The sequence below is a fragment of the Rhinolophus hipposideros genome, assembly GCF_964194185.1.
Source record: "Rhinolophus hipposideros genome assembly, chromosome: 22".
Classification (NCBI taxonomy): Eukaryota; Metazoa; Chordata; class Mammalia; order Chiroptera; family Rhinolophidae; genus Rhinolophus; species Rhinolophus hipposideros.
Window position 1 is genome coordinate 12,169,183 of NC_138068.1, and position 24,892 is coordinate 12,194,074.

General features: G+C 53.6%; 4 protein-coding genes across 6 annotated transcripts; 3 read left to right on the forward strand and 1 right to left on the reverse strand.

Annotated features, from left to right (window-relative positions):
• Window positions 1-4,961: 4,961 nt before the first annotated feature.
• On the forward strand, window positions 4,962-14,459 carry PLTP (phospholipid transfer protein). 2 transcript variants are annotated; one of them, XM_081034675.1, is made up of 16 exons: window positions 4,962-5,295; window positions 5,745-5,970; window positions 6,060-6,159; window positions 6,896-7,024; window positions 7,315-7,470; window positions 8,441-8,504; window positions 8,590-8,653; window positions 9,346-9,437; window positions 10,380-10,556; window positions 10,645-10,701; window positions 11,924-12,088; window positions 12,186-12,253; window positions 13,375-13,417; window positions 13,514-13,577; window positions 13,659-13,735; window positions 14,134-14,459. In XM_081034675.1, exons 2-16 carry the CDS (start codon window positions 5,871-5,873, stop codon window positions 14,269-14,271), a joined length of 1,494 nt encoding a protein of 497 aa, XP_080890801.1. In that variant the 5' UTR covers window positions 4,962-5,295; window positions 5,745-5,870; the 3' UTR covers window positions 14,272-14,459. The 2 variants fall into 2 exon arrangements, with proteins under 2 accessions (XP_080890801.1, XP_080890800.1); XM_081034674.1 differs by having other exon boundaries at window positions 5,154-5,295; window positions 13,375-13,577.
• On the reverse strand, window positions 14,389-21,070 carry CTSA (cathepsin A). Its single transcript, XM_081034676.1, has 15 exons — window positions 20,603-21,070; window positions 20,219-20,400; window positions 19,938-20,049; window positions 19,494-19,544; window positions 19,309-19,395; window positions 18,913-19,068; window positions 18,503-18,594; window positions 18,069-18,153; window positions 17,409-17,500; window positions 17,256-17,334; window positions 17,031-17,170; window positions 16,279-16,354; window positions 15,373-15,462; window positions 15,095-15,199; window positions 14,389-14,835 (listed from the first exon to the last, which is right to left on the reverse strand). The coding sequence occupies exons 1-15, from the start codon at window positions 20,654-20,656 to the stop codon at window positions 14,752-14,754; spliced, it is 1,485 nt and encodes a 494-aa protein (XP_080890802.1). The 5' UTR covers window positions 20,657-21,070; the 3' UTR covers window positions 14,389-14,751.
• Window positions 20,722-24,096, forward strand: NEURL2 (neuralized E3 ubiquitin protein ligase 2). 2 transcript variants are annotated; one of them, XM_081034680.1, is made up of 2 exons: window positions 20,722-21,773; window positions 22,584-24,096. In XM_081034680.1, the coding sequence occupies exons 1-2, from the start codon at window positions 21,032-21,034 to the stop codon at window positions 22,697-22,699; spliced, it is 858 nt and encodes a 285-aa protein (XP_080890806.1). In that variant the 5' UTR covers window positions 20,722-21,031; the 3' UTR covers window positions 22,700-24,096. The 2 variants fall into 2 exon arrangements, with proteins under 2 accessions (XP_080890806.1, XP_080890807.1); XM_081034681.1 differs by having other exon boundaries at window positions 21,008-21,773; window positions 22,570-23,370.
• Window positions 23,768-24,852, forward strand: SPATA25 (spermatogenesis associated 25; the record flags this gene model as incomplete). Its single annotated transcript, XM_081034682.1, has 2 exons — window positions 23,768-23,822; window positions 24,221-24,852. 2 exons carry the CDS (start codon window positions 23,768-23,770, stop codon window positions 24,850-24,852), a joined length of 687 nt encoding a protein of 228 aa, XP_080890808.1.
• Window positions 24,853-24,892: the final 40 nt, after the last annotated feature.

The window sequence follows — 24,892 nt, forward strand, 5'->3', positions numbered from 1 at the left end:
CTTGAGCGTCTGGGTGAAGGAAGGTGCCACAGTGTAAGATGAAAACGACTGAGAGAGGAGCAGAATTTAGTACTGGGGGTGGGCATGGGGGTGATAAAATGTGGATCCAGCTGGGTGAAGAGAGGAGGGACTGTTCCCCGGTTCCTGTCTTGGGGGTTGGCAATCTTCGTCAGATCAAAGCCTGTTTATGCCAGTCCCCCCAGAGACTGTAATAGTAGGCCATCTGGAAAACATTCAAGAGGCTGGAATGTGTTGGGTGCTCCTTGCAACCTTTAGGAAGGCCCTCCAAAAAAAGAGAGAAGCTTAGGCTGAAGATGGTGGCCCATCTTTATTATTAAAAGGAAAAGTCACTGCCTCGTGTGGCCCTCTCCCTTCTGTTACTTTGAAGTTTTATTACCGGTTTATGAACTCATCCAGATAGCATTGCTGCAGATCTTCCATGCCGGCCTCAAAATAATGGGAAGTCCATGCTGACTGAGTCATAAAAACAAGGACAGGACGACCATCAGGAAAGAGACCCCATGAGTCAGAGTGGGCTAGCAGGCTGCAAGAGGCACAGAAACTGGAAAGAAGGGTGGGGTGGGAAGGAAACAAAAGAGCTAGAAATCGCAAAGAAGAGTGAGCTGGTGGAGGTCAACATCCAAGCTGAGCAGGAGATTTACCAGGGTCAGGGGTGCAACGGACCCATAGCTGGGGAAGCAACACCCTGTGAGAAGCGTTAGAATTCTTGAGTTTCGAACCTGGAAGGGCCTTCGGGGACCAGGTAGCTGGCTTCTTGGAGACAAAAAGGAACTGGTCTGCAAGGAGGAAATGCGAAAGAAAAGGAGAAACCAAAAGACCAGGTCTCCAAGCTTTAGAAACCACAGAAAGGCAGTCAACCTTTCTGTGGCAGAGAGTTCCGCTCTGCCCTGGCGGAACTCAGAAAGCGCTGGCCCTTTTGTTTCCTTCTCTCCGTTTGGTAAATGTCTGGCCCCTATGGGGCCAGTTCTGTCCAGCTGCTTTCTGCAAACAGGTGGTCATTCCATCTGACTGGGGAGATGTAATCAGTGTCTCCTGGTCCGACATCTGTCCCCCCTCAGATACCCTTCCCCTCATGCTGACTGGGTCTCCTATCACGTTCCCAGGCTTACCCATATTGACCAACACAAGCACATACGTTGCAGTGCTCATGGGCTCAGGCAGTGAGACCCCATAGGGGATCATTTTCTGAGGGGTAGCTGGGGTGGGCATTGGAGGTGGGGAAATGGTCAGGAGGGGAGATGGGCTGACGCAGCTTCTCCAAGCCATGCAGGGATCCAAAGAAAACACAGCTGGAGAGAGGGAGAGGGGGGTGGAGCCAGGCTATGCCTGTTGACTTCTTGGGCAGAAATCCAACTCGGTATCCCATGGAGCCTGTGTTTACTTCCCTGGACAGTCACTTCCTCCTGTTGTACCTCAGTTTCCCAGTTTGCAAAGCAGGGGCCATGATAACTATCTCAAGGCTTAAATGGGATCATTAAAAAAGAAAGACAATAGGATACAGTGGTTCAGAGCATGGGCTCTGGAGCCAGACTGACTTGAGCTAATTACTTAACCTCTCTGGGTCCGTTTTCTCACCTGTAAAATGGGATGATTCCTGTCTAAAATGGGATGATGATTCCATTCCTGTAGGATGTTATGAGATTTAAAAGAGTTAATATTTGTAAAGCACTTTTCGTTGTTGAAAAACTAGTGATTACTAATAGCCAGAGATGTTTATTGGGCCCTTTGCTGTGCCAAGTACTAGCCGAGTACTAGAGTTTGCATTTTATATACTTGATTACATTGCAATCTCACTGCCACCCAGAGAGGTAGGCGAGCACTGGATCATCTCCATTTACAGATGTGGAACTTGAGGCTCCTAAAGAGATATACTTTTTTTTTTTTTTTTTTTTTTGCTATCTGCTATTTTTTAAAAAAAATTATTGGGGAAGGGGAACAGGACTTTATTGGGGAACAGTGTGTACTTCCAGGCCTTTTTTCAAGTCAAGTTGTTGTCCTTTCAGTCTTAGTTGTGGAGGGCACAGCTCAGCTCCAGTTGCCATTTCTAGTTGCAGGGGGCACAGCCCACCATCCCTTGCGGGAGTCGAGGAATCGAACTGGCAACCTTGTGGTTGAGAGCCCAGTGGCCCATGTGGGAATCGAACCGGCAGCCTTCAGAGTTAGGAGCATGAAACTCTAACCATCTGAGCCACCGGGCCAGCACGAGATATACTTTTTAATTTACTCTAGAACAGGGGGTGGCAAACTTCAGCACATGGGCTGAATCCAGCCAGCAGCCTGTTCCATGATACGGTGGTAGAGTTGAACAGCTGTGACCGAGACCAGAGGGCCTGCAAATCCTAAAACCTGTACTATCTGGCCCTTTACAGGAACAGTTTGCTGACCTCTGCTCTAGAAAATGGCAGAAGCAGGATTTGAACCAGGTCTTTCGGATTGCAAAGCGCTGAACTGCTTTGCTATACTGTTTTTTTTGTTTTTGTTTTTGTTTTTTGTTTTTGCAATATACATGCCAGCTGCACAAAAGAGACTAGGAAAGCTTTTCATTCCTGTCTGAGGGCTGGGAAGTCACTCTTCCCTCTTCAAAGTCAGGAGTGAATGTGGCAAGTGATTTGGGGATTCTGATTTCTCCATTCCACAAGTCAAGTGCTGAGGACTTAGAGAAACTGCCAAAGTCCCTCCCAGGCTGCACATCTGCCAACGTCACTCTGACGTGTGCGAGTTGGGGTCACAAGATTTGGAAAAAAAGGGAAACCCATGGAAGGGAGAGAGGCAGGCTCAGTGGATAAGTCCCTGGAATCGAGACCAGTGATTGTACCTTGTCATCCCCTAGCCCAGGTCAGGGCTGGATTTAGAGTCAGCTGGACTGAGGCTGAAGGTACAGGAGCTGATAAAAGAATCCCAGGCTGGTGTAGGTATCACCCGCTCCCAGGGACATTTGAGGGCTCCAAACCAATTCAGTGACACAGCAAATATTCAGTACCTACTCTGTTCCAGGTACAGTTCTAGGCACTGGGAATAAATGGTGAACCAGATCCCAGCCCTCACGGAGACAGACCATGTCTCCACTAACCAGTAACTAAATAAACCAATATTAAATTGTAATGAGATTTATACAGAAAATGAACCAGGCTGATGTGATTGAGAGTTAACTGCTAGGTAGGCAGGGAAGGCCTCTCTAAAGAAGTGCCATTTAAACTGAAACCAAAAGGAGATCGAGTGGAAAAGCATTCCAAGCAGAGGGAACAGCAAGTGCACAGCCCCTGAGCAAGAATTGAATTTGCATGTTCAAGGAAACAACATGCCAGTATGGCTGAAGCAGAATGAAAAAGGGTGAGAATGGATGAGACAGGGTAGGCCCTACCACATGCCAGGAAATCAGGGCAGGGAGGCAGTTTATTCCAAGTGTGATGGAAAGCCACTGGATGGATGGTGTCTAATAATGCTGATGACTGTAGCTTACATTTTTTGAGCCCTTCCTAAATGCCAGGTGCTTATTAAGCCCTTCAAATGCGTTAACTCATTTAATCCTCACAAGCAATCCAGATGAGGAAATAGAAGCCCGGAGAGGTGCAACCACTGGTCCAAGGTCACATAGCTACATTTAAAGCTCCCTGGGGCTGCTGTGAGGACAGTAAACATCTCCTATTGTTATAGGAGATAACAATAACACAAAGACAGAGCTTGCATTTCAGTTAATCAAAGGAAAGAAAACTAACCTCCGCCAGGTTTCCTGCTTGTGCCAGGCTCCAGAAGAATAAGGGTTACGGGAATTCAGAGGCGCATTTCAGTACTTCCTCCTCAGGATATCCTCAGCACTTTCTCTATTTCCCTCTTACACCCTTTCTGCCTGTTTGCTTGTGGTTTGTGCCCCTAATCATAATAGCTAGCATTTATTTGGTGCTAACGGTGTGCCAGGTACCACACCCAGCCTATGTACTATGCCCATTTAGTTTATTCTTGCGATGAGAGCTTTGTTTCCATTTTAGGATGAGGAAATTGAGGCTCAGAGCTGCTTAAGTAAAGGGTCCAAGAATTGGACCTAAGAATTGACAGCCTAGGATTTGAACCCTGGCCTGTTAGACACTAAAGTCTAGGCACTTAGCCACTGGGCTATAACCACCCACCTCACACCTTTCCATGAACATATGGGTTTCCCTAAATGTGGCCACAGGGTGGTCTTTACCTCTAGTTGCTTGCTGAGGAGGGTTCACAATAGTACCAATCTCAGAGGTTAAGAAGGTTAAATTAGTTCATCTAGAGGTAGTAGGATGACCAACCATTTGTTTGCCTGGGACTGCTGGGCTTCCAGGAAAGAGTGACATTCAGTTTCAAAGCTGGGAAAGTTGTGGGCACATCAGAACAAGTTGATCATGAGTGCTTTTGCTAAGTACTATGTGTTCGATGTACATGAATCGTTATTGCTTTTCCTTTCCTCTCCTGTTTGACAACAAAAGGTAGCAAGCACCTACTCTGTCCCGTCCTAGGAGCTGGGAATGCTGTAGGCAGTAGTTGGTAGTGGGGTACTGTGTAGAGAACCTAGCTCCAAAGGTTCATAAGAACTCCACAGTCCTTGGGGAAACACCAAACCTCCTTCTAGGGTGATTCCAGCAGCCTGTGTGGTGTCTTCCTGGGCTGGCAGCACTTGGACTTCAGTGGGAGAGGTTTCAGGGTCTTTTAGGTCCCTATAGTGACACAGACAGTTGGGGATCTCCTAGTTAAGCCTGGCAAAGAGAGGTCTTGAGATAATTGTGGGTAGAAGGAAGAAAATGTGTCTTTGTGGTTTGCCCTGGGCTGCAATAAAGACCTAAGAGAAAGTATCTCTTATCACGCATTTTTCTTGATGAAGAAACTGAGACTCAGTGACCCCAGTGAAGTGACTTGCCCAGAATCATGCAGGAACAGATGGGTAATTGGAATTGGAATCAACGTCCCAGCGAAGCAGGGATTGTTGGGGCAGGGATAGCGGACTCCTGCATTTCCCTCCCTCCTGCCCGGCTCGGGTCCCCCACTTGTCTTGACAGCGGCCGGGCAAGTCACGGGGCTCTGTACAGCCGTCTCCACCATCCCGGCTGCCAGCGCGTCCCGCCCCATCCCCTCCCAACCCTCGAGGGAGGAGAGGAGAGCGGGAAGAGGGGGGTCAGAAAGGCCCGGCTTTATAAAGGCGGCTGGAACAGCGCTGCCCGCCAGACCCTGCCGCCGGGATCTCCAGCTCTGCCCGCCGCCCCACGTGACCGCGCCGACCCCCACCCCACCACACTTCCCAGCTCCACCGCAGTGAGTTGGGGCGCGTCCCCATTCACCCCCCGACCTTTGCCGAGCCGCGTGGTCTACTGAACCCGGGGTGGGGAGGACAGCTCATCAAGGAGGGCGTTGAAATGGGGGACACCAGGCAGAATCCCGATAGCAGGGACTTAGGACCCAGGGGAGCCGGAGACCCCTCTCCTCCCCCGGCTGGGGGCCTGGGAGACAGCAAGCCAACCCCCAGGAATGCATTTGCAGCTGTTACCATGGTAACGTGCAAGCCGCGCCTGCCCTCCGCTAAAGGAAAGAAGAGGTTGGTGGGGTAGCAAGGGCTGATCCCCGGGAGGTCCAAATTCCTCAAGCAGCGGTAGCACGAGGAAACCGAGGGTGTCCCCTTCCCTTTCCCTGTGCTGCACATCCTCTGGGAGGTAGACCGCAAGTCTCATCTCCTCCCTGAGCCTCAGCTTCTGCTTCTGTCCAAGTTTCCCGAAGAGCTATCTCGAGGGTAACGATCCGGGCCACCCCCTCTCCTGGTTGGACATCCGAGGAGTGGGTTTTAGCGGCCGGGTGGCTGCCGCGACCCCACCCCACCCCCAAGCCCGCTCGCCATGGCCCTCTTCGGGGCCCTCTTCCTAGCGCTGCTGGCAGGCGCTTACGCCGAGATCCCCGGCTGCAAGATCCGCATCACCTCCCAGGCGCTGGAGCTGGGTAAGGCGCGGGTGCGGGCAGGTGTGCGGGTGAGGGTGAGGTCAGCCCAGCAGTGGGCGCAGGAGCTGAGGGTCTCGCTGCTGCCTCAGTGAAGCAGGAGGGGCTGCGCTTTCTGGAGCAAGAGCTGGAGACCATCACTATTCCGGACCTGCGGGGTAGAGAGGGCCAGTTCTTCTACAACATCTCTGAGTAAGTAGGGGGCCCCGGGGCGGGGTTTCGACGGTGGGGGCGGGGCTTAGGAAATACCGAGGGGAGACTTTCCGGAGACTGGATGGCCGAGTGAAGTGGGGGCGTGGCCAAATCAATAAGGCCGGACTTAAGAAACGGGATGGGGCAGAGAAGATAAAGGCCAAGCCTACCAACCGAGGCAGGACCAAGCCGGTGGGCGTGGCCTAGGGAAGGTAGGCGGGACCAAGAAAAGAAGCAGAGGCCGTGGAATTGAGGCGTGGCCAAAGAGCACGACAGAGGCGGAGTGAATAAATTTACCAATGGATGAGAGTGGGGTCTATGGCGCTCGGGTGGAGCTAAAGGGAGCGGCCCTGGGAACAGATAAAGGCCTGTGGTTTAGGACGGAGGGGACCGGTGGGGCGCAGCTTAGGTAATGGAGACAAAATCAAAGAGCTCGGTTAAGGTTAAAAGACCAGGTCTCGTAACCCCAGAGTGTGAGGGTGAAGGGAGTGTAAGCAACGAGACTTTTAAGAGAAGAGGTGAAGCTCACTTTTAACACCTGGGTCAGTAGAAGCTCATCTCCAAGCCACCCTAGTCCAAGTGGAGCCACCCAAGTCCAAGGTGGGCACTTGAGGAGCAATGGAAGAATTCATTCCATCTACCCCACCTTCCCGGACTGGAAGACGAGGGACTGAATTTCCTGTGGTTGGGTGGGGTCCCCTCTTGGTCCTGAATCTGACCCTGAGGCCTCCTGCAGGGTGAAGGTCACAGAGCTGCAGCTGACATCCTCTGAGCTCCATTTCCAGCCAAAGCAGGAGCTGGTGCTACAAATCACCAATGCCTCTTTGGGGATACGTTTCCAGAGACAGCTTCTCTACTGGTTCTTGTGAGGACCTGGCATTCTCAGGGGAGTAGCGGGTGGCTCGGGAGGGCTGTGGGTGCTTGGGGCTGTGGGCACTCCCTTAGCCTTCCTGAGTCTCAGTTTCTTCATCTGTACAATAGGAATGCTCATACCCACTTCATGAGGGTTGTTAGGGGTTGGTCGAATGACTAGTAAACTGTAGAAGTGAAGCCTTATTAAGAAGTATCACGATGTATGGGGGTGAGGAGATGGTCCACGAGGATTCAGCTAAACTCCAAGCTGGGGTGAACATTAACCCTGCCCCTGTTTGGCAGCTACGATGGGGGCTACATCAACGCCTCCGCTGAGGGTGTGTCCATCCACATCGCTCTGCACCTCTCCCAAGATTCCACGGGCCGGATGAAAGTGTCCAATGTCTCCTGCCAGGCCTCTGTCTCCAGAATGCACGCAGCCTTTGGGGGAACCTTCAGGTAAGCCCCACCCCCAACCCCAGTGCACCCACTTTGAGCCCCACAGCTCATCTGCCTAGTGCAATGCAAAGTGCACAGGTCCGGGAGTCAGACCATCTGGGTCCAAATCTTGTGATCTTGGGCAAGTCCCTGAAGATCTGTGCCTCAATTTCCTCATTGGTCATATGGGGATGATAATAGACCCTATTTTATGAGATGTTGTGAGGCTTATTTGTGTTAACATATGTAAAAATATTTAGAACAGTACCTGGCATATATGGCTAGCCACTTAGATAAGCGTAACTAGAGGACAAGTGTGCACAGTTGGGTATGACCTGGGTTCTCGATAATTGGTAGCACTTACTACTAACAAAAATAATTACAATGGGTCTAGGTTTGGGGCTGAGAAGGGCACTTTGTACTTGCTCTGGAAGAGGGTGGGAAAGAGAAGGGTAGATTTATCATCTTGTATTGGTACACTGTCAATTTTTTATTTATTCAACCAAGTGTGTGCCAGTCCCTGAGGATTCAGAAAGGAACTCAGAGCCTAGTTGGAGGGACAAAATGTTTGTCATTGAGGTCCTGATAGAGGGACTAAGAAAATGTCCTGGGTGTTCAGAGGGCAGTCGGGGGAGACTGCCTGAAAGAGGAAGCATCTGAGCCAGACGGAAGTATAGGACGGGGCCACTGAGGGTGGACGGATGGGCATGGGTAAGCGCATGGAGGTGGGATGCTCAGAGCGGGTTTGGGGAACAGTGAGAAGATTCATTTGGCTCGCTGAGGGCTGGGGTAGGAGAGGAAATCTTGAGAATAAGGCGAGAGGGGATTTGGCCCACGTCATGGAAAACCTCTATTAAAGAGCTGGTAATGGAGGTCAAAATTGAGGTATCCATCCCCACTGCCTCCCTCTCTCTGGTCACTGTGATCTCTCCCAGACCTGGATTGGGATGGGGGCAGGGTGTGGGCTCACCCGGCTATCCTCTCGTCACAGGAGGGTGTATGAAATCCTGTCCACGTTCATCACCTCAGGGATGCGCTTTCTCCTCAACCAGCAGGTATGGGCAGTGGCAGGTCTGGGGGACAGTGGGAGTGGGCATGCCGTGTCTTTCAAGGGCCCTGACTCTGGCCCCCACCTCCCAGATCTGCCCCGTGCTCTTCCACGCAGGGACAGTGCTGCTCAACTCCCTCCTGGACACTGTGCCTGGTGAGTTGGCGCTGGCAGGGCCGGGAGCTCTGGGCCAGGCCCTGGGGCTGGATTGGGGGTGAGGAGGAGGCTGGGGACACAGCTGTCAGGCAGCGCCTCAGAGGAGGCCCCTTTCATGCCCCGCTGTGGAAAGGCCCTGGGTTCAAATGTGGCCCCTGCCACCCATTTGCTGTGTGACCCAAGGCAAGTATTCACTTCTCTCTGGGACTTGGGTTTCTTGCTTGGCTGGTGTTCTTCCTGGGGTTCCTGTGAGGACTGAGGGGCTGGTTGTCAAGGTCCTCGATATGTGTTTGCTGATCGCTGGGGTCCTATTTGTGTTCATCACTTGGCACTGAATAGGTACTTAATTACCATGAATTCCCTTTTCCTAAGCCGTGACCTCTGTTTGCTGTGGGGCAGAGATCATCACGCTCCCCCCCCACAGGGCATGGGCGGGGAAAACTAACGAAGGGAAGATGCTTTGCCACCTTGTTCAGTGAGCTGATGAGACCCCAGCAGTAGTAGCAGCAGCAGTAGTAATAACAGCTAACGTTGTTGAGCACTTCCTCCACATCAGGCACTAAGTATTTTCCACATAAAACTAATTTGATCCTCATAATAACCATTTTATGGATGAGAAACTGAGGCCCAGAGAGCATAAGCACCTTGCCCAGCATCACACAGCTTCGAGTGACTTGAGCCCCTCCCTGCAGTACGCAGTTCTGTGGACAATTTCGTTGGCATTGACTACTCCCTCCTAAAGGATCCTGCGGTCTCTGCCAGCCATCTGGACATGGACTTCCGGGTGAGCTGCCCAGCTGGTGTGTGTGTCACCTCTGACCTAACTGGACTCCCTCCTTTTCCCCGAATCACTGGTTTTGTCTTCCAAAAGCACAGCTCGCAGGAGGTCACTCCATTGCTCGGAATGCTGTGGCCTCGTTGCCTGCAGAACTAGGCCTACCTCCTGAGTCTGGCATTTGAAGCTTGTTGTCTTGTCTGGCCCCACCTTTCTAACTTCATCCTGTTCCTCTGCAGCTACTTTCCCAAATATGCCCCTAGCTTCCTACCTCAGGCCCTTTGCTCATGCACTGCCTTTCCCTGTCTCCCCTCTGTGCACATAGCCTCATTTCATCCTCTCACAACCTGGGTGTCAGGTACTAACGTGATACATTTTAGAGATGTGGAGACTTGCTCAGAGAGGTGACACCACTTGCCCACATAGCACCTTTGCTCCTCTCAGTGGAGGGCAGCCGTTTCAGAGCTGACTGGAGCTAGAATGCCTGAAATTCAGATCCTGGCTCTGCCACTTACTAGCTACGTGACCATAAGCAAGTGGCTTAACTTTTCTGTGTCTGTTTCCTAATATGTAAATGGAAATAACACAGTAAGAAAACGAACCTCCTAAGATTAGAGTTGGTCTGTGTAAAGAGCACAGAATTTCTACCATGTATATGTGAGCAGTAGCTGCTATCTTTACTGTCACCTAGCTTTCAAGTCCCTCTCAAATGCCACCTCCATCTTGAACTCCTTCCTGAGCCTCCCTTCTCTGGTCTGATGGCTTTGCTCCTTCACAGCACTCCAGCAGCCCTCCTATTGATGCCTTCTAAGAAATGTGCTTGTGGGTCCCTCAAGGGCAGCCACTGGGTCTGACTCCCCACCATCCCCCACAATGCCTAGCGCAGGGCCTGGAGACATCTGGGTGCTGGGCCAGTCGGCCTTGGCCCTGAACCTGATCCCCGTACCCCAGGGGGCCTTCTTTCCCCTGGGCCAGGGGAACTGGAGCCTGCTCAACCAGGCAGTGGAGCCCCAGCTGCTGGAGGAGGAGCGGATGGTGTACGTGGCCTTCTCTGAGTTCTTCTTCGACACTGCCCTGGAGAGTTACTTCCAGGCAGGGGCCCTGCAGCTATTGCTGGTGGGAGATAAGGTACGCCAGGGCCATTTTGTGGGGTGGGCAAGAGGGGGCCAGTGACGTAGCTCCTGATGACCCTGTTTCACCCCCACCTCCCGTCCAGGTGCCCCGTGATCTGGACATGCTGCTCAGGGCCTCCTACTTTGGGAGCATTGTCCTGGTGAGTCTTATGGGAGGTAGGGACGTGGCCAGGGAGGGCGGCCACACGACCTGCAGGGGACCTGTGAAGTGTGCGGGGGCGGGGGGGTGCCCAGTGGTAGCCATGGAGTAGACAGAAGGCCTGGCCTCTGGCTTCTGGCCACGTCCCCTCTCCTAGCCAAGCCTGTGGCCACATCTGTGAAGGGGCTCGCTACTTCCTGTGCTGTCCTTCATGAAGCCATGATGAGAATGGGCTGAGAACCCAAGCTCTGCAAGTGGAGGAACATTAAAACGATTTATTATTATTATTATTATTATTATTATTATTATTATTTTTGCTTATTTTCCCTAGTTTAATAGGGAGAGGGGTGGGAGTTTAAAATTTAGAAGAAACATTTCAGTGTTCTCAGTTCAGTTTTGTAAATGATGGAGCTAGGATGTGAACCTGGATTTGAATCTGTGATTCCAGGTCACAGTGGCATTGGACGCCCGTACTGTACTGTACTAGCCATACTGTACAACCTCACAGGGCTGTCATGACTATCAAATGAACTAATACACGTAACGCAAAAAAAACAGGACTTGGAACAGAGTCTGTGCACGGTAAACACCAGCTGCTCTTTATTACTGGCACCGTCATCATCATCAAACTTACTGTCAAGCATTGTTAAGAGCAGGGACTCCATTGCCAGACTGCCTGGGTTTGAATCCCAGGTCTACGACTGAATAACTACATAATCTTGGCTAAGTTACTAGACCTCTCTGTGCCTCCATTTCCCCATCTCAAAAAAAATAACAATACCTGCCTCACATGGTTATGGTGAGAGTTAAATGAAGTTTGGTGAAGAGCAAGCACTTGGTCAGTGTGTGGGAATTTAATAGGATTCGTACATTGCCTCTGGAAGAACGAGCACAGCAGCTGAGAGACAGGAGCTATGGCAGGGGGCTGGGATATGCAATGCAGACTGTCCCCGAGGAGTTGGGATTGGAACTGGATCCCGCAATACTGAGAATTAGGAAAGCAGAAAGAGAGGGAAGGAGACATTCTTACAACAGGATGTCCCTTTGTGTGAACAAAGGCACAGAGACTGGACACAGTTCTGGAGGGTTTGTGAAGCCACAGCTGTTTTCTTACTTGTCACTCTGGGCTCCCAGAGGGCAGAGCCTGAGCCACCCCCTCCTCCCCGGGGGCTCCCCAAATAACAAATCTGAGACTTGATCCTCCATCCTTGCTCTGTCTGCAGAGCCCAGCAGTGATTGACTCCCCGCTGAAGCTGGAGCTGCGGGTCATGGCACCACCTCGCTGTACCATCAAGCCCTCGGGCACCACCGTCTCCGTCACTGCCAGTGTCATCATCGCCCTGGCCCCACCCAACCAGCCCGAGGTCCAGCTGTCCACCATGGTCATGGTGCGGACACCAGAATGAGGCCGGCCAAGGGTTGGGGAGAAGTGGGCTGGGGACCTGCCTGGTCAATAACACACTGCCCCTCCCCACATTCTTGCAGGACGCCCGACTCAGCGCCAAGATGACCCTCCGGGGGAAGGCACTGCGCATACAGCTGGATCTGCGCAAGTAGGCAGATGCCTGAGCATCTTGGGCAAGCCCTTGACCTCTCCACACCTCAGTGTCTTCAGGATAATCACACCTGCCCATAAGAACCGGGGGGCTAACACTCAGCCATAGCTACCAGCCACTGGAGAGCTGCGGTCTTTCTTTGTTAATGCATACAAAGGACTTTATTAAAGTGAGACTTCTCTGCACTCACAACCCAGAGGCGGGCAGAGCCGATATTATGAGAGATACCCAAATTGGCCCAGTAAGGTTAAGTGACATGCCCAGTCACACAACAGAGCCTAAGAACATGGGTTTGCGCAGAAACCTCAACACAACTCAGCTTTGTGATCTTAAGACAAGTCATTTTATCTTTCTAAGCTTCATTGTCTTCGTGTGTTAAACATAGATAAAAGTAGCATCTACTTTCCAGGGCTGTGATGTCCAATGTGGTAGATACTAGCCACATATGGCTATTTATGTTTCAATGAATTATAATTAAATAGCTCTTCAGTTGTATTAATCACATTGCTGTAGCCACATGTAGCTAGCTAGTGGCTACGGCATGGAGAGTGCAGATACAGAACATTTTACAGAAAATTCTGTTGGACAGTGCTGTTCTCAGGAGTTAAATGAGTGTGAATACAGGGTAGTGGTTAAGAGCCTAGATTCTGGAGGCAAGGCAGGTTCTGCCATTTCCTATCTGTGTGACCTTAGGCAAATTAACTTTTTCTAGGCCTCATCTATAAAGTGCAGATTGTAATCGTGCCCACTTCTGGGGTTGTTATCAGGATCAAATCAGGTGGCGTTTGAAAACATTTTAATATTTTAAACATGTTTAGTGTCTGACAGGGAGTAAGCACTGTACGTTTTGTTAAATAAAAATAACACATGGAAAGCTATCAGCAGAAGTCTAGGATGTAGGATGTGCTCAACAAATTAGGTAGCAAAACAGGAGACCTAAAGAGGGAGAAATGGCTCACCCCAGGGTACATACCTGGAGACCAGGAGAACCCCCTGGAAAGGTGGAAGGTGTGACATCTAAGACTGAAACAGCCTCTGGTGGCTAGGCCTGGACGGCCTGGGGGGGGGGGGGAGCTTTCTGGACTCATGCTCACCGGGTGCTTCTTTCTCTCCCACAGGTTCCGAATCTACTCGAACCAGTCTACGCTGGAGTCCCTGGCAGTGAGTTGGGAACGGTGGGTGGGCCGAGGCTGGGGTCAGGGTGAGCAGCTAAGGCAACCCCCCCCCCATGCCCTGACTCTACCCCTTCCCCCCCAGCTGATCCCGCTGCAGGCCCCTCTGAAGACCATGCTGCAGATTGGCGTGATGCCCATGCTCAATGGTAGGGTGGGGGTATGAGGAGGGAGGGGGGAGTGAGGGGAGCTGGGTGGGCCCAGACTCAGCCAGCTGTTCCCACTTACAGAGCGGACCCGGCGTGGGGTGCAGATCCCACTCCCTGAGGGGATAGACTTTGTGCACGAGGTGGTGACGAACCATGCGGTGAGTGGGCATCATGGGCAAGGAGGGCAGAGCCTCCCCTCCCTCTGCAGGTCCACAGAGCCCTCCACCATCTGACCCAGCTCCTCCCTTATCAATTGCCTCCTCCCATTTTAACCTTACATCAGGCTCCTCTAGCCCTTTGCACAGGCTGTGCCCTTATCGTGGGACAGTTCCCTGATTCCACCCCCAATCCTACTCATCTTTCAGGTCGTAGCTAAGAGGTCACCTCCTCTAGGAAGCCCTCCTTGACCCCCACAGGCTGTGCTCCTGCAGCCTGTTTCAGTATCCTTTTTTGGCTCTTCCACTAGATTAAAAATGCAAGGCCAAGGTCTCTCTATCTCTAAACTCTGTCCTCAGTGGGGGAATAAATAGACTCCCTTCTCTGCCCCCCTGCACAGGGCTTCATTACCATCGGGGCGGACCTCCACTTTGCCAAAGGGCTTCGAGAGGTGATTGAGAAGAACCGGCCTGTTGTTCCCACGGACCCTGGGGCATCCAGTACGCCACCACCCTCCCCAGCAGCGGCAGCTGTCTGAGCAGTCAATCCCTACCCCCTGGCAGCTGCATTCAGGACTCCGCTGTCTCTCATCCCCTCCCTCACTCTGTCACAGCCTACAGTGTCCTTTCTAATCCCCAGTGCCACAGAGAAGACGGGGTTTTAAACTGTACCCAATTTAATTCCATAATCACAGTCAATCCAGCAATTACAGTCCTTCCAACCTCCCATGGGCTGTCCTGAGCTCTATTGTGTTCCTGGGGTGGCATCAGTGCATTAAGGGCATTCTTCAAGCAGGGAGGGGGCCGGGCCCCACCGCAGTCAGGAATAAAGTGCTAACTTCCCCCAAGGCTGTCTATGTGAGGCACGGGGGCCTGCTGGAGGGGGAAAAAGGTGGGGAGCGGTCCTGGAGGCAGGGACCAGCCCCACAGAGACATTTTGCATCAAGGAGGACCTCCCTTCTGGCAGGAGAAGCTCGGAGGGGGCTGGATCAGGCAGTGGGGGCTGGCCCCTGGGGTCCTTAGTATGGCTGCTTATTCAGAAAGCGGGAGAACATGGTGAGGGCAGCCTGGGGCATGTCGGTGGGGACCATGTGTCCAGCGCCCTGAGGAGCAAAGCTTTGTGAGATTGCTTCCCCGAGGAGCCCCTGCCCCTAGGCGCTTCCTTCATCCCACTGGATTCCCCAAGCCAGTGCCCTTCCTCCTCCTCCCCTGCCCCTGCCCCAGACCTTCCATTCTTCCAGTCTCCCCCAAGAAACCTGCCCTTACAGGGGCCAGATGGTAACCAGCATAAAAGGAAATGGGAAGGAAAGGACAGGTGGTTCCCCTCTAGACCTAGCGAGCCCTCCCAGGCCCAGGACTTACCTTGATGGTGAGAAAGGCGATGTGGGAGAACTCTTTCACGAAGCCAGCAATCTGTTCCCCACTGTCCCCGTAGTCAACTAACCAGGGCCGGCGCTGCACCTCCATCTGCCCCACCGGGAAAGACTTAGCGGCTCAGAGCCACCCATCATTCCTGCTCACAGCTGCCAAGCCTCAAGACCTCAGGAGCCGGAACTCCCCCAGGAGTGCCCTGTCTGCCAGGCACGCTCGCCCTACCCCTGCAACCAGCCTCACCCCCAGGGCCAGCATCCCTGCTTTACCTTCTGGTTGAGAGAATCCACAAACCACTCATCCCCCATGAAATTGCAGGCCATGTCCACATCTCCGTTGTAGAGCAGGATCCGGTATTTCTGGGATAGGGCAGGGGAGAAGAGGGGGATCTGGGATAAAGCCAGGTCGCTGCACTCACCAGGTTCAAGTCCTACCCCTCGGGGAATTCAAGGGGTCCAGCTAAACAGCATGGACCAGGAAATGCTTGTGTTTTCTGATTGCTTCCTACAGTGCTCTACAAAATGCTTTACCTATGAAGGTACATACCATTATTAATCCCATTTTACAGATGGGGAAACCAAGTCTCAAGAAATGTGAGAAACCTGTGCAGGGCCACATGCTTAGTAAAGGAACTTGCACCCAGGCAATCTGACCCCCGAGCTGTATAGGCCTGGTCCTAACCTGGCTCTGCCAGTGTCTCTTAGGTGACCTTGGACAAAGCTCTCTCCTACCCTGGACTTCCATTTGCCTATTTTTAAAATTTTTTTCAACTTTTGTTTATTTTAAGCTCCAAGTCAAGCAGTTGTTTCAGCCCAGTTGTGGAGGGCGCAGCTCACAGTGGCCCATGCAGGAATTGAACCAGCAAGCCTGGTGTTATGAGCACCACACTCTATCAAACTGAGCCAGCCGACCGCCCCATTTGCCCATTTGTAACACGATCTGACCAGCTCTTCTCACCCTAAAGGCTCCTTGGCTAATGCAGACCCCTCAACCTCCTACAGCAGAGCAGCATGGGGTGGGGCCAAAGCCACTTCCAAATGCTGACCCTGCCAACTACAGGACCTCAGGCAAGTGACTTCGCATCTTGGAGTCTTAGTTTCCTGTCTCCCGGCCTTGCCCGACACCTCCAGGGCCCTGGGACTGCGGGTGGACACAGCTGTGCTGCTCCTACTCACCTGTGTGGCGAGCAGCTTAAGGTACGGAGAGTACATGCTTTGGTAGAGACGGCGGTATTGTATATTCACCAGGAAGCTGCAGGAACACGTGGACAGGCCCCGGGAAGAACAGGTCGAGGAGAAAAAGAGTCAACAGATCAGACCCCCCTCCTACTCCCAAGCTCCAGCCTAGGAGGCAGAGAGCTGGGATTCAGTCCCTTCCTCGGGCATGCCACCTCTCCAGGACTTACTTGGATGGACGGGCTGGAATTCAGAGGTCCTCAACCCACCCCATTTAGAAATACAGAGGGACACTTTGGTTGTCTCAATGACTGGGATGTAACTGGCACTTAAGAGTGAGAACCACAGCATAAACAACAGCTGGGCACGGGCACTGACCAATCCGGAAGGGACCTGAGTGGCCCCTGCTGTATGAGGCATCACCTTTTTATTGCAGGGGTCACAGGAAATCTGAGAAGGTGAGGATGGTATTGGAGTAGGAGTGGGGGGGGGTTGGGAGCATGTTTATTTACTAAATACCATGGAAGTAATTGATATTTTAACAACCAATGTGGCCATTTAAGAATGAACTGGCTAAGTATCAACCAAGTTAGGAGTTACATATCCTGTACAACAATTCACTGTCGCGCCCTGAGAGCTCGCAGTACACCCTTTGAGAAACTCTAGCCAAAGGATCCCTGGGAATCTTTCTGATGCCCATGAGCCCCAATAGCCTGCCACCACCCAGGCCACAAATGGCCACAGAACCTCACTTGCACATGTCCCAGCGGGGCAGCTGCTCAGGGATGTGGAGGGCCTTCCTCACGAAAGGGTTGTTGAGGTAGGTGGAGGGGGCTGTGGTGTTGGTGCAGGGGGGGTCCAGCTGTACCTTAACCCCAGAACGCAGCAGTGCCTAGGGGGCAGATGGAGCGTCAGGGTCTTCACTTCCCTGCCCTGGCCCTCCCACCCCGCCGGGAGGAGGGCCAGGCCCTGTGCACCTGATGCCTCATCCATTTGATTGGCAGGCGAGTGAAGATGTTGCCCAAATCCTGGACCATGACAGTATCCTTCTCATATCTGCAAGGGAAGTGGGGGGTGGGTGCCTGAGCCTCCACATGGGGCTGGCCCAGCGGGCACCTGGGCGGGCTTACCTCAAATGGCCGGGTACCCCCCCAGCACATGGGGCGTACAGGTTGTAGATGTTGAGCCCAGAGTTGCCCACGATGCGCGACACTTCCTGGAGCTGCAGTGACACACCGAGCCACCATGCTTTACAAAACCCTGGCCACCTCATGACCTCACCAACTTGTCCCAAGATTTAGTGCTTTCCTATTTCACCTTGTCATTACCCTTCACCCCACACCGTGAAGGTAAGAAACTGAGCTTTAGTGGAAGGAATCTACTAGACCTGGGACCAAATCCTAGGGTGCTTCTACTTCCTAGCACTGTGACTTCAGGCAAGTGACTTCAATGCGCTTGGCCTCAGTTTCCTTATCTGGACAATGTGGATAATACAGTCACCCTTGAGGGGGAATCTGGAAGATTAAGTAATCTACACTGACACTTCAGCAGCCCTGGCACTGGCAGATGTTGGATAAGTGAGAATGCCTCTCCCCACACAGGGGTTACAGGATTTGCCCAGCAAGTCACAGGAAGTGGTGGTGGGAACACATCCATATTTACGTGTCCCAGAGAACACCCAATTGCTGAAGGATGCAGGATAGGACAGCAATGGGGGACAGGGAGTCCCCAGCGAGGGGATGAAGTATTAGAAGTATCAGGGGTGACACAGGGTAGGGGCAGAACCTCACACTCGTCACGCAATCTGGGTCTTTGTTGTCGTAGAAGTTACACTTGTTTTGAGAACAGCAGTGGGTCTGGAGGGAAGACCAGAGCCTATAGGAGATCAAAATGAAAGTGCTTAGGCCCATGGTGGGCAGGTAAGGTGCGAGGCCCACCTTTTGCCTCCAACCTCCCATCACAACTTAACCCCAGGGGACAGAGGAAATCACAGAATGTGGTATGTAGGTCTCCAACCTAGCTGCCCTGGCGCCATCCTGCCAGCTCTCCTTGGTCCCTTTAAATTCTGATCTCCAGCCTTTGGCCTTTTAGCACCAAACCCTTTTAGCAACCTCAGCCCTCACCTTCTACGCGTAAACCAGGGAGATTATGTGACTGGAGGACAGACACGAGATTGTGTAACCTGCCCCACCCTGAAGATTGCCCGACATCCCCCCTCCCATACCTGTTCCCCAGAAGGCCATGGTAGTAGGCGAAATAGACGAGGGAGTTGTCATTCTGTTCATAGGAGGAGAGTCCATTGCCCACAGCCAACCCCTGCGAAACACCCAGTGTTCAGCTCATGGGTTGGATGAGGGGGAGGAGCCTCCCTTGACCTACATCCAGACCTCCAGCAATTTGGCAGCTGAAACCCAGGGTGGTTTGTGGAGAGGGGTGGGTGGGGGAGGCCACTCAACACATAGTGCTGGCAGCCTGACAGGTGAGTTTCCTGTCACGGGTGGCAAGTAAGCAGAGTGCCTCTTGAGGCAAGGATGTTATGAAAAAGATTGGGGGGATGAGTTGACCTGTTTGACCTCAATAATCAGGAGGCTATGCTACAAGTCGCCTCCCCTCCCCCCTGCAGCTGTCGTGCACCTGAAGGTTCATGCTGGGATCCTGCATGACCAAGACAGCCAGGGTGGGGATGTAAATGCCGGCATAGCTCTCTCCTGTCAGGAAAAGCTCATTGTCCTTGTACTCCGGGAAGAGGCGGAAGAAATCTTGAAGGGCCTCATAATTACTCTGGGCGGCCTGGAGAGGGCAGGGTGGGGGGAATCAGGAAGCTTTGGTATCTGAGCTGGGAAGAATTTCAGAGATAATGACACCAACCCACCCTATTTGTGCAAGAGGAAGTGACTTATAGTGACAAGACCACACTGTACAGCATGTGACAGAGCCAAAAATGGACGCCACGGCCATGCTCTTTCCCTGTATCATGCCACCTTTAAAGAACCAGGGGGGCTGGGGCACGTGGGCAGGCACTGGACTCACCTCGGTGTCATTGGTTGCATAAGACTTATCATTGGAGTAGGAGAAGCCCACCCCAGCGGGGGACTCCAGGTACAACATGTTGGCAATCTGGGGGGAGGAGGAAACAAGCTGCAGAGGGCTCCCCACCCCATCAAAGTGCCCAGTCATACCCACAGGACCCACAGCACCCACAGCACAGGCTATACCAGGTTCCAAGAATAGGGGTTGTACTCCAGGGTGACACCATCTGGCTGGATCTGAGGAGGAAAGAGATAGCCCACTGGGTGGTGGGAATGCGCCACCCGGTCAAGCCAGGGGCACAGATACAGAAACTGAGGCTCAGGAAAAGGACACTTTTTTGTTTAGAAATCACAAAGGGGCTCTTGAGCCTTGCCTTTGCTCAGGCCCGCTCCAAACTCTTTGGAGTGCACTTTCTCTTCTCATAATGGCCCTTGAGCCACTTTCCGCTTGGGCCCGCTTCTATTTCTTTGAAGTGTACGTTTTCTTCTAATAAACTGCTTTTTCACTACTTTAAAAAATAAAAAATAAATCACAAAGGCCTTCTCTCCCTCTTCCCTGGCCTTTTCCTTTGGGAAATGCCCCTCCCTCTCCCTTTCCTGGGTTATGGAGAAGAGTTGCTTTCCACTCACCAGGAAGGGCCCGTGCTCGGTGAGGAAGCCATCTAGGGAGCTGCAGCCCGGCCCTCCGTTGAGCCAAAGCACCACAGGGCTGCTCTTGGGATCCTTCTGGGACTCCACAAACCTGGGAGGGGAGTGAGGCCCGGGTGGGCGCAGGTGGAGGCGCCCCTTCCAGCCCTCCCTGCTCCCAGGCTCCCCAGGGGGCTTCAGGACGCCCCCCCCCAGTCCTCTCCCCTGGTGGGCATCGCAGTGTCCCTTCCCACCCGCCATGGGAGGGAGGCAGGGCCGCGGACCAGTAGTGGAGATGCTTCGAGCCGGAGCCTTTGAGGTAGCCAGAGTATTGGCGGAAAGACGGCTGTTTGGCCAGCCCGGGCAGACACTGGATTTCGTCCTGATCGGGGGCTGCCTCGCCTCGAGGCCCCCAGAAGAGCAGCAGCAGCAGAAAGAACCGCGGCGACAGAGCTGCTCGGACCATCTGCGGACAAAGCGGGTGCCGGCTGTTTACTGGTTCCTGGCTGCTCAGCGACTGCATGCAGCTGTCCCTGGGGAGGAGCTGGCGACGCATCGCCGAGGAAAGCCTCGGCCCGGGCCTCAACTCCCACCCCCGAGCCTCTTCGGCTCGCCCCTCGGGCCGTCAGGGGCTCCGGGATCCCTTCCAGCCTCCGGAGTCCCCTCACCTCTGCTTCCCCGCGTCCTTGCTTCCCAGGAAGTGCCTGGCGACTGGAAGTCATGTGTAGGCCGAGTCACGTGTACTCCCACATCACGTGACAGACTTCCTCCAGCCGCTCTCGGCTCTGCGCACCCGGGGGATGGAGGGGGCGGTGGCTGCAGCTGTCGGCGCCGGGTGAGGGTCCACGGGCCTCGCAGGTCATACCCTGGGCTCCCCGGATCAGATGACCCAGGTGTGGATGGCCAGGGTACCCCCAGCCCTCGAGGGGGTTCTGTTCTAGGCAGGATGGCGAAGCAAGCGGCGCTAGGACCCCCGGGCAGAGCCTCGGGGAAGGGAGTCCAGGGGGAAATACCTTACATGGTGCCCCCGCGGTCACCTTCTGAGCCTGCAGCCCAAAATAGTCCCCGGAGTTGCGGGCCTGACTCGGGGCGGGGAAATGGCTGCTATCTTCGACCCTGTGGAACTGGGTGCATCCTGGGGACCCGCGCGTCCCGAGCCCCCTCCCACCCGCTTCCACCGGGTGCACGGTGCCAACATCCGCGTGGACCCTTCCGGGACACGGGCCACACGCGTGGAGAGCTTCGCCCACGGCGTGTGCTTCAGTCGCGAGCCGCTGGCTCCAGGCCAGGTATTCCTGGTTGAGATCGAGGAGAAAGAGTTAGGCTGGTGCGGCCACCTACGCCTCGGCCTGACTGCGTTAGACCCCGCCAGTCTGGCCGCCGTGCCCGAGTTTTCGCTGCCCGACCTGGTCAGCCTCGGCCACACCTGGGTCTTCGCTATCACGCGCCATCACAACCGCGTGCCCCGCGAGGGCCGCCCCGAGGCGGAGGCAGTGGCCCCCAGCCGACCCCCAGCCCTCCTGGTGGAACCGTATCTGTGCATTGAGCAGTTTCGCATTCCCCGCGACCGCCTGGTGGGCCGCAGTCGGCCGGGGCTCTACAGTCACCTGTTGGACCAGCTCTATGAGCTGAATGTGCTGCCTCCGACCGCGCGCCGTAGCCGCCTGGGCGTTCTCTTTTGCCCACGCCCGGACGGTACGGCCGACATGCACATTGTCATCAACGGCGAGGACATGGGCCCCAGCGCGCGGGGGCTGCCGGCCGCCCAGCCCCTCTACGCAGTGGTGGACGTGTTTGCCTCCACCAAGAGCGTGCGCCTGGTCCAGCTTGAGTATGGCTGTAGGTATCCCACCCCCTGGGCAGGACCCCTCCTGGCCCACTGTGGGGACAGGAACTTGCTAGGCTCCCAAGCCGGGTAGCATGGCCTTGGGCTGCTCAGCGTTGATTTACAAGTTGGGGAATCTGACTTCAAATTCTGCCTCTGCTTGTGATCTTGGACAAGTCATTCCCTGGCTCTGGGCCTCAGTTTACCCATCTGTGAGTTTACCCTGGCTGTGATTGATAAGGATGCCCTCCAAGTTGCCTTCTGGTTTTGACAGTGTTTTCTGTATTAACCTAAGGCAGGGATTCTAAGCTGATTTGAGACTCTGGGCTTCTTTGAGAATTGTGTGCTCTTTTGGTAGGTACCTGCTCATAGATTTGGGCATACCAATTTAAAGGTATCACAGACCCAAACTGAGTTTCTTAATCTTGAGACCTGATTCATTATAGCTCTAGTAAGCCCTTTATTTAGACCTCTGATCACATTTTATGAATTCAGTGAGCTAGAACCCACTCTATGCCAGGCCTGCGCTGGAGGCTCAAGTTGCATAGCTAAATCAGACACTATTCCTGCCCCCAGAAGCTGCTAAGGGAGGGGCAAGGGAGTGCTGGGTGTTACAGAAAAAGTCTGCAGCATTGGAAAAGTGTTGTGAAAGAGATGCTTATCTCCACCACATGAACAGCCCCATGAAGCAGGGGAGGCCCAGAGAGCAGAAGGGAATGGTCCAAGTTAACAACAAAGGGGGGGGACCCAAATCCAGATCTTCTGGGTCTCAGCCTCAGACCCACCCTCAGTTCAGTTTGCCTTTGACAGCCTTCTTTCCACAGTGCCGTCCCTGCAGACTCTGTGTCGCCTTGTGATCCAGAGAAGTGTGGTGCACCGGTTGGCCATTGATGGGCTCCACCTGCCCAAAGGACTCAAGGATTTCTGCAAGTATGAGTGAAGGCCTGCAGCCACCCTGGAGCAGGGCCCAGGAGCATGTCCTGGCCCCGGAGCTGTGGCGGGTCTGAAGCTGGCCATGTGCTGACAGCCAGGACCAGAAATAAAGACAGCTGGTGCTAATCATTGGAGGGTGTTCTTGCCCCTGAAGCCGGTGGGGAGCACTTTTAGAGTCACTGTGGGTCAGCAGGTCAGAGCAAGAGAGAACAGTTTAGACATCACCTAGACCAGTGGCTCTTAGCCTGGCTTCTCGTCAGTTATCTGGGATACGTAAGAGGGCTCATGCTCCAGACTCCACCTCCAGAGACTCTCACGAGATTTGTCAGAGGATTAGACCTAGACATTGTTTTTTTTGTAAAAGCTCCCTGGAGATTCTAATGTACAGCCAGGGTTGAGAAGCATTTCCCTGGAACAGAGGTCTCACCTTTGGCACATATAATCATTTGAGGAACTTTGAAAAATACTGATAACTGGGTCTGACCCCGGGATTCTGATGTAATTGGTCTGAGATGAGGCTGGGCATCAGGGTTTCTAAAAGCTCCCAGGAGAATCTAATGTGCAGCCCGGTGTGAGAACCAGTGCCCTAGACCAACTATTTCTTTTTGCAGTTGGAAAACCGAAGCAGAGATGGGAATGTATTTGTCCAGGTCCACAGCAAATGAATGGATGCAGAGTATTCCTTCTCTCCTACTACAGGGCACAAAGCCCTGGACTCCATTATTTGTATCTCTGGTCATTTGCTTCCCTACACATGATCTCACTTAATCCTCACAACATCTGCTGGGGCAGCGGGCAGTCATTATCCCCACTTTACAGATGAGGATATCAAAGAACAAAACTGTCCAGGTGAGATGGCCAAGGTAAAGGCAAGAACCTAGAATGCCCTGGTCCAGCACTCTTTTAACCCCATTCCATTGTCATATAGAGAAGTTCTAGAATGAACAGATCAGTGCTGTGAGGTGGGTCCCAGGTGTAAAGGGGAGGGACTATGAGGTGACATTCTAGAAGGGTGACTAGGGTACGACAGGAGGCAGATGACTGTTCCCTTACAAACAGGGGCTTTGGGCCAGCCATGTCTTATTTCATGTCTCCACAAAGTCATCCAGGTCTTCTGCCTTCCAGCCAAGGTGAGAGAGGGGCTCCTGGAACTACAGTGGGTTCCACAACTTCCCCTGAGATATTTGCTTCTTGACTCTGGGGAGGTAGAGATTCTGCTGGGCTTTTGGGACTGACTGGCCCTGGAGTCATTTCTCTTCAAAGAAAAGCCATTCCCCAAATGCTTGCCAATAACTACCCACTTGCTCACTTATTCATTCAACAAACACTTATTCATTCTCCATCACTTACTCAGTGTTGGGGATCAGGGGTGTGGATATGAGTAAAACCTAGTTCCCAACCACTAGACATTCCTCTTGGGCTGCTCTTAATTGATCCTGTTCCCAGTGCTCTGCTGCTATGCCCTGCCCCTCAGGGCCTCCTCCTCAGAGACCAAGAATAACATTCCATCTCATTCCTGTCTCTGCAGGTGGGGCTGCTTCTCCAGGCTCATCTCTTGGCCTCTATAGCCCTGTAGAGCCAGTGGTGGTGGCCTCTGGTGGACTAGGCCCACTGAGCCAGAAGGCTGAGCAGGTGGCACCTGTTGCCCAGGCCTGGGGCCCAGCGCTAGCAGTGCCGGAAGCCAGGGGCCGCCCTGGGGGGGCTAGCTGGGAGACACTGCGGCAGAAGGAGTATGGACGATACTGCCACAGATTCCCTCCCATGAGGCAGCCAGAGAGCTTGGGCTGGGAAGATGGCTGCTCCAGAAGCAGAGCTGCCCACCTGGGTGGCCCCCGGAGACCTGCACCCCTGCTGCTATGTGGGCTGTCAGCAGGGGTTCTGTCAGTGCCCTCTGAGGCCCGGGGGAAGGAGGCCAGCCCCCATCCTGACACCTGCATCCTGACTCTGGCCATGATGATTGCTGGCATCCCCACTGTGCCTGTCCCAGGCCTGCGAGAAGAGGACCTGATCCGGGCAGCTCAAGCTTTCATGATGGCCCATCCGGAGCCAGAGGGGGCTATGGCAAGGGCACAGTGGGAGCAGGCGCATGCCCACACAGCCTCTGGGCAGATGCCCCTAGTGAGATCCAGGAGGGGCCAGCCTCCCGGCTCCTGCTTGTAGCTGGATGAAATAGCACCAGACACATAGGGTGGCTTCTCCG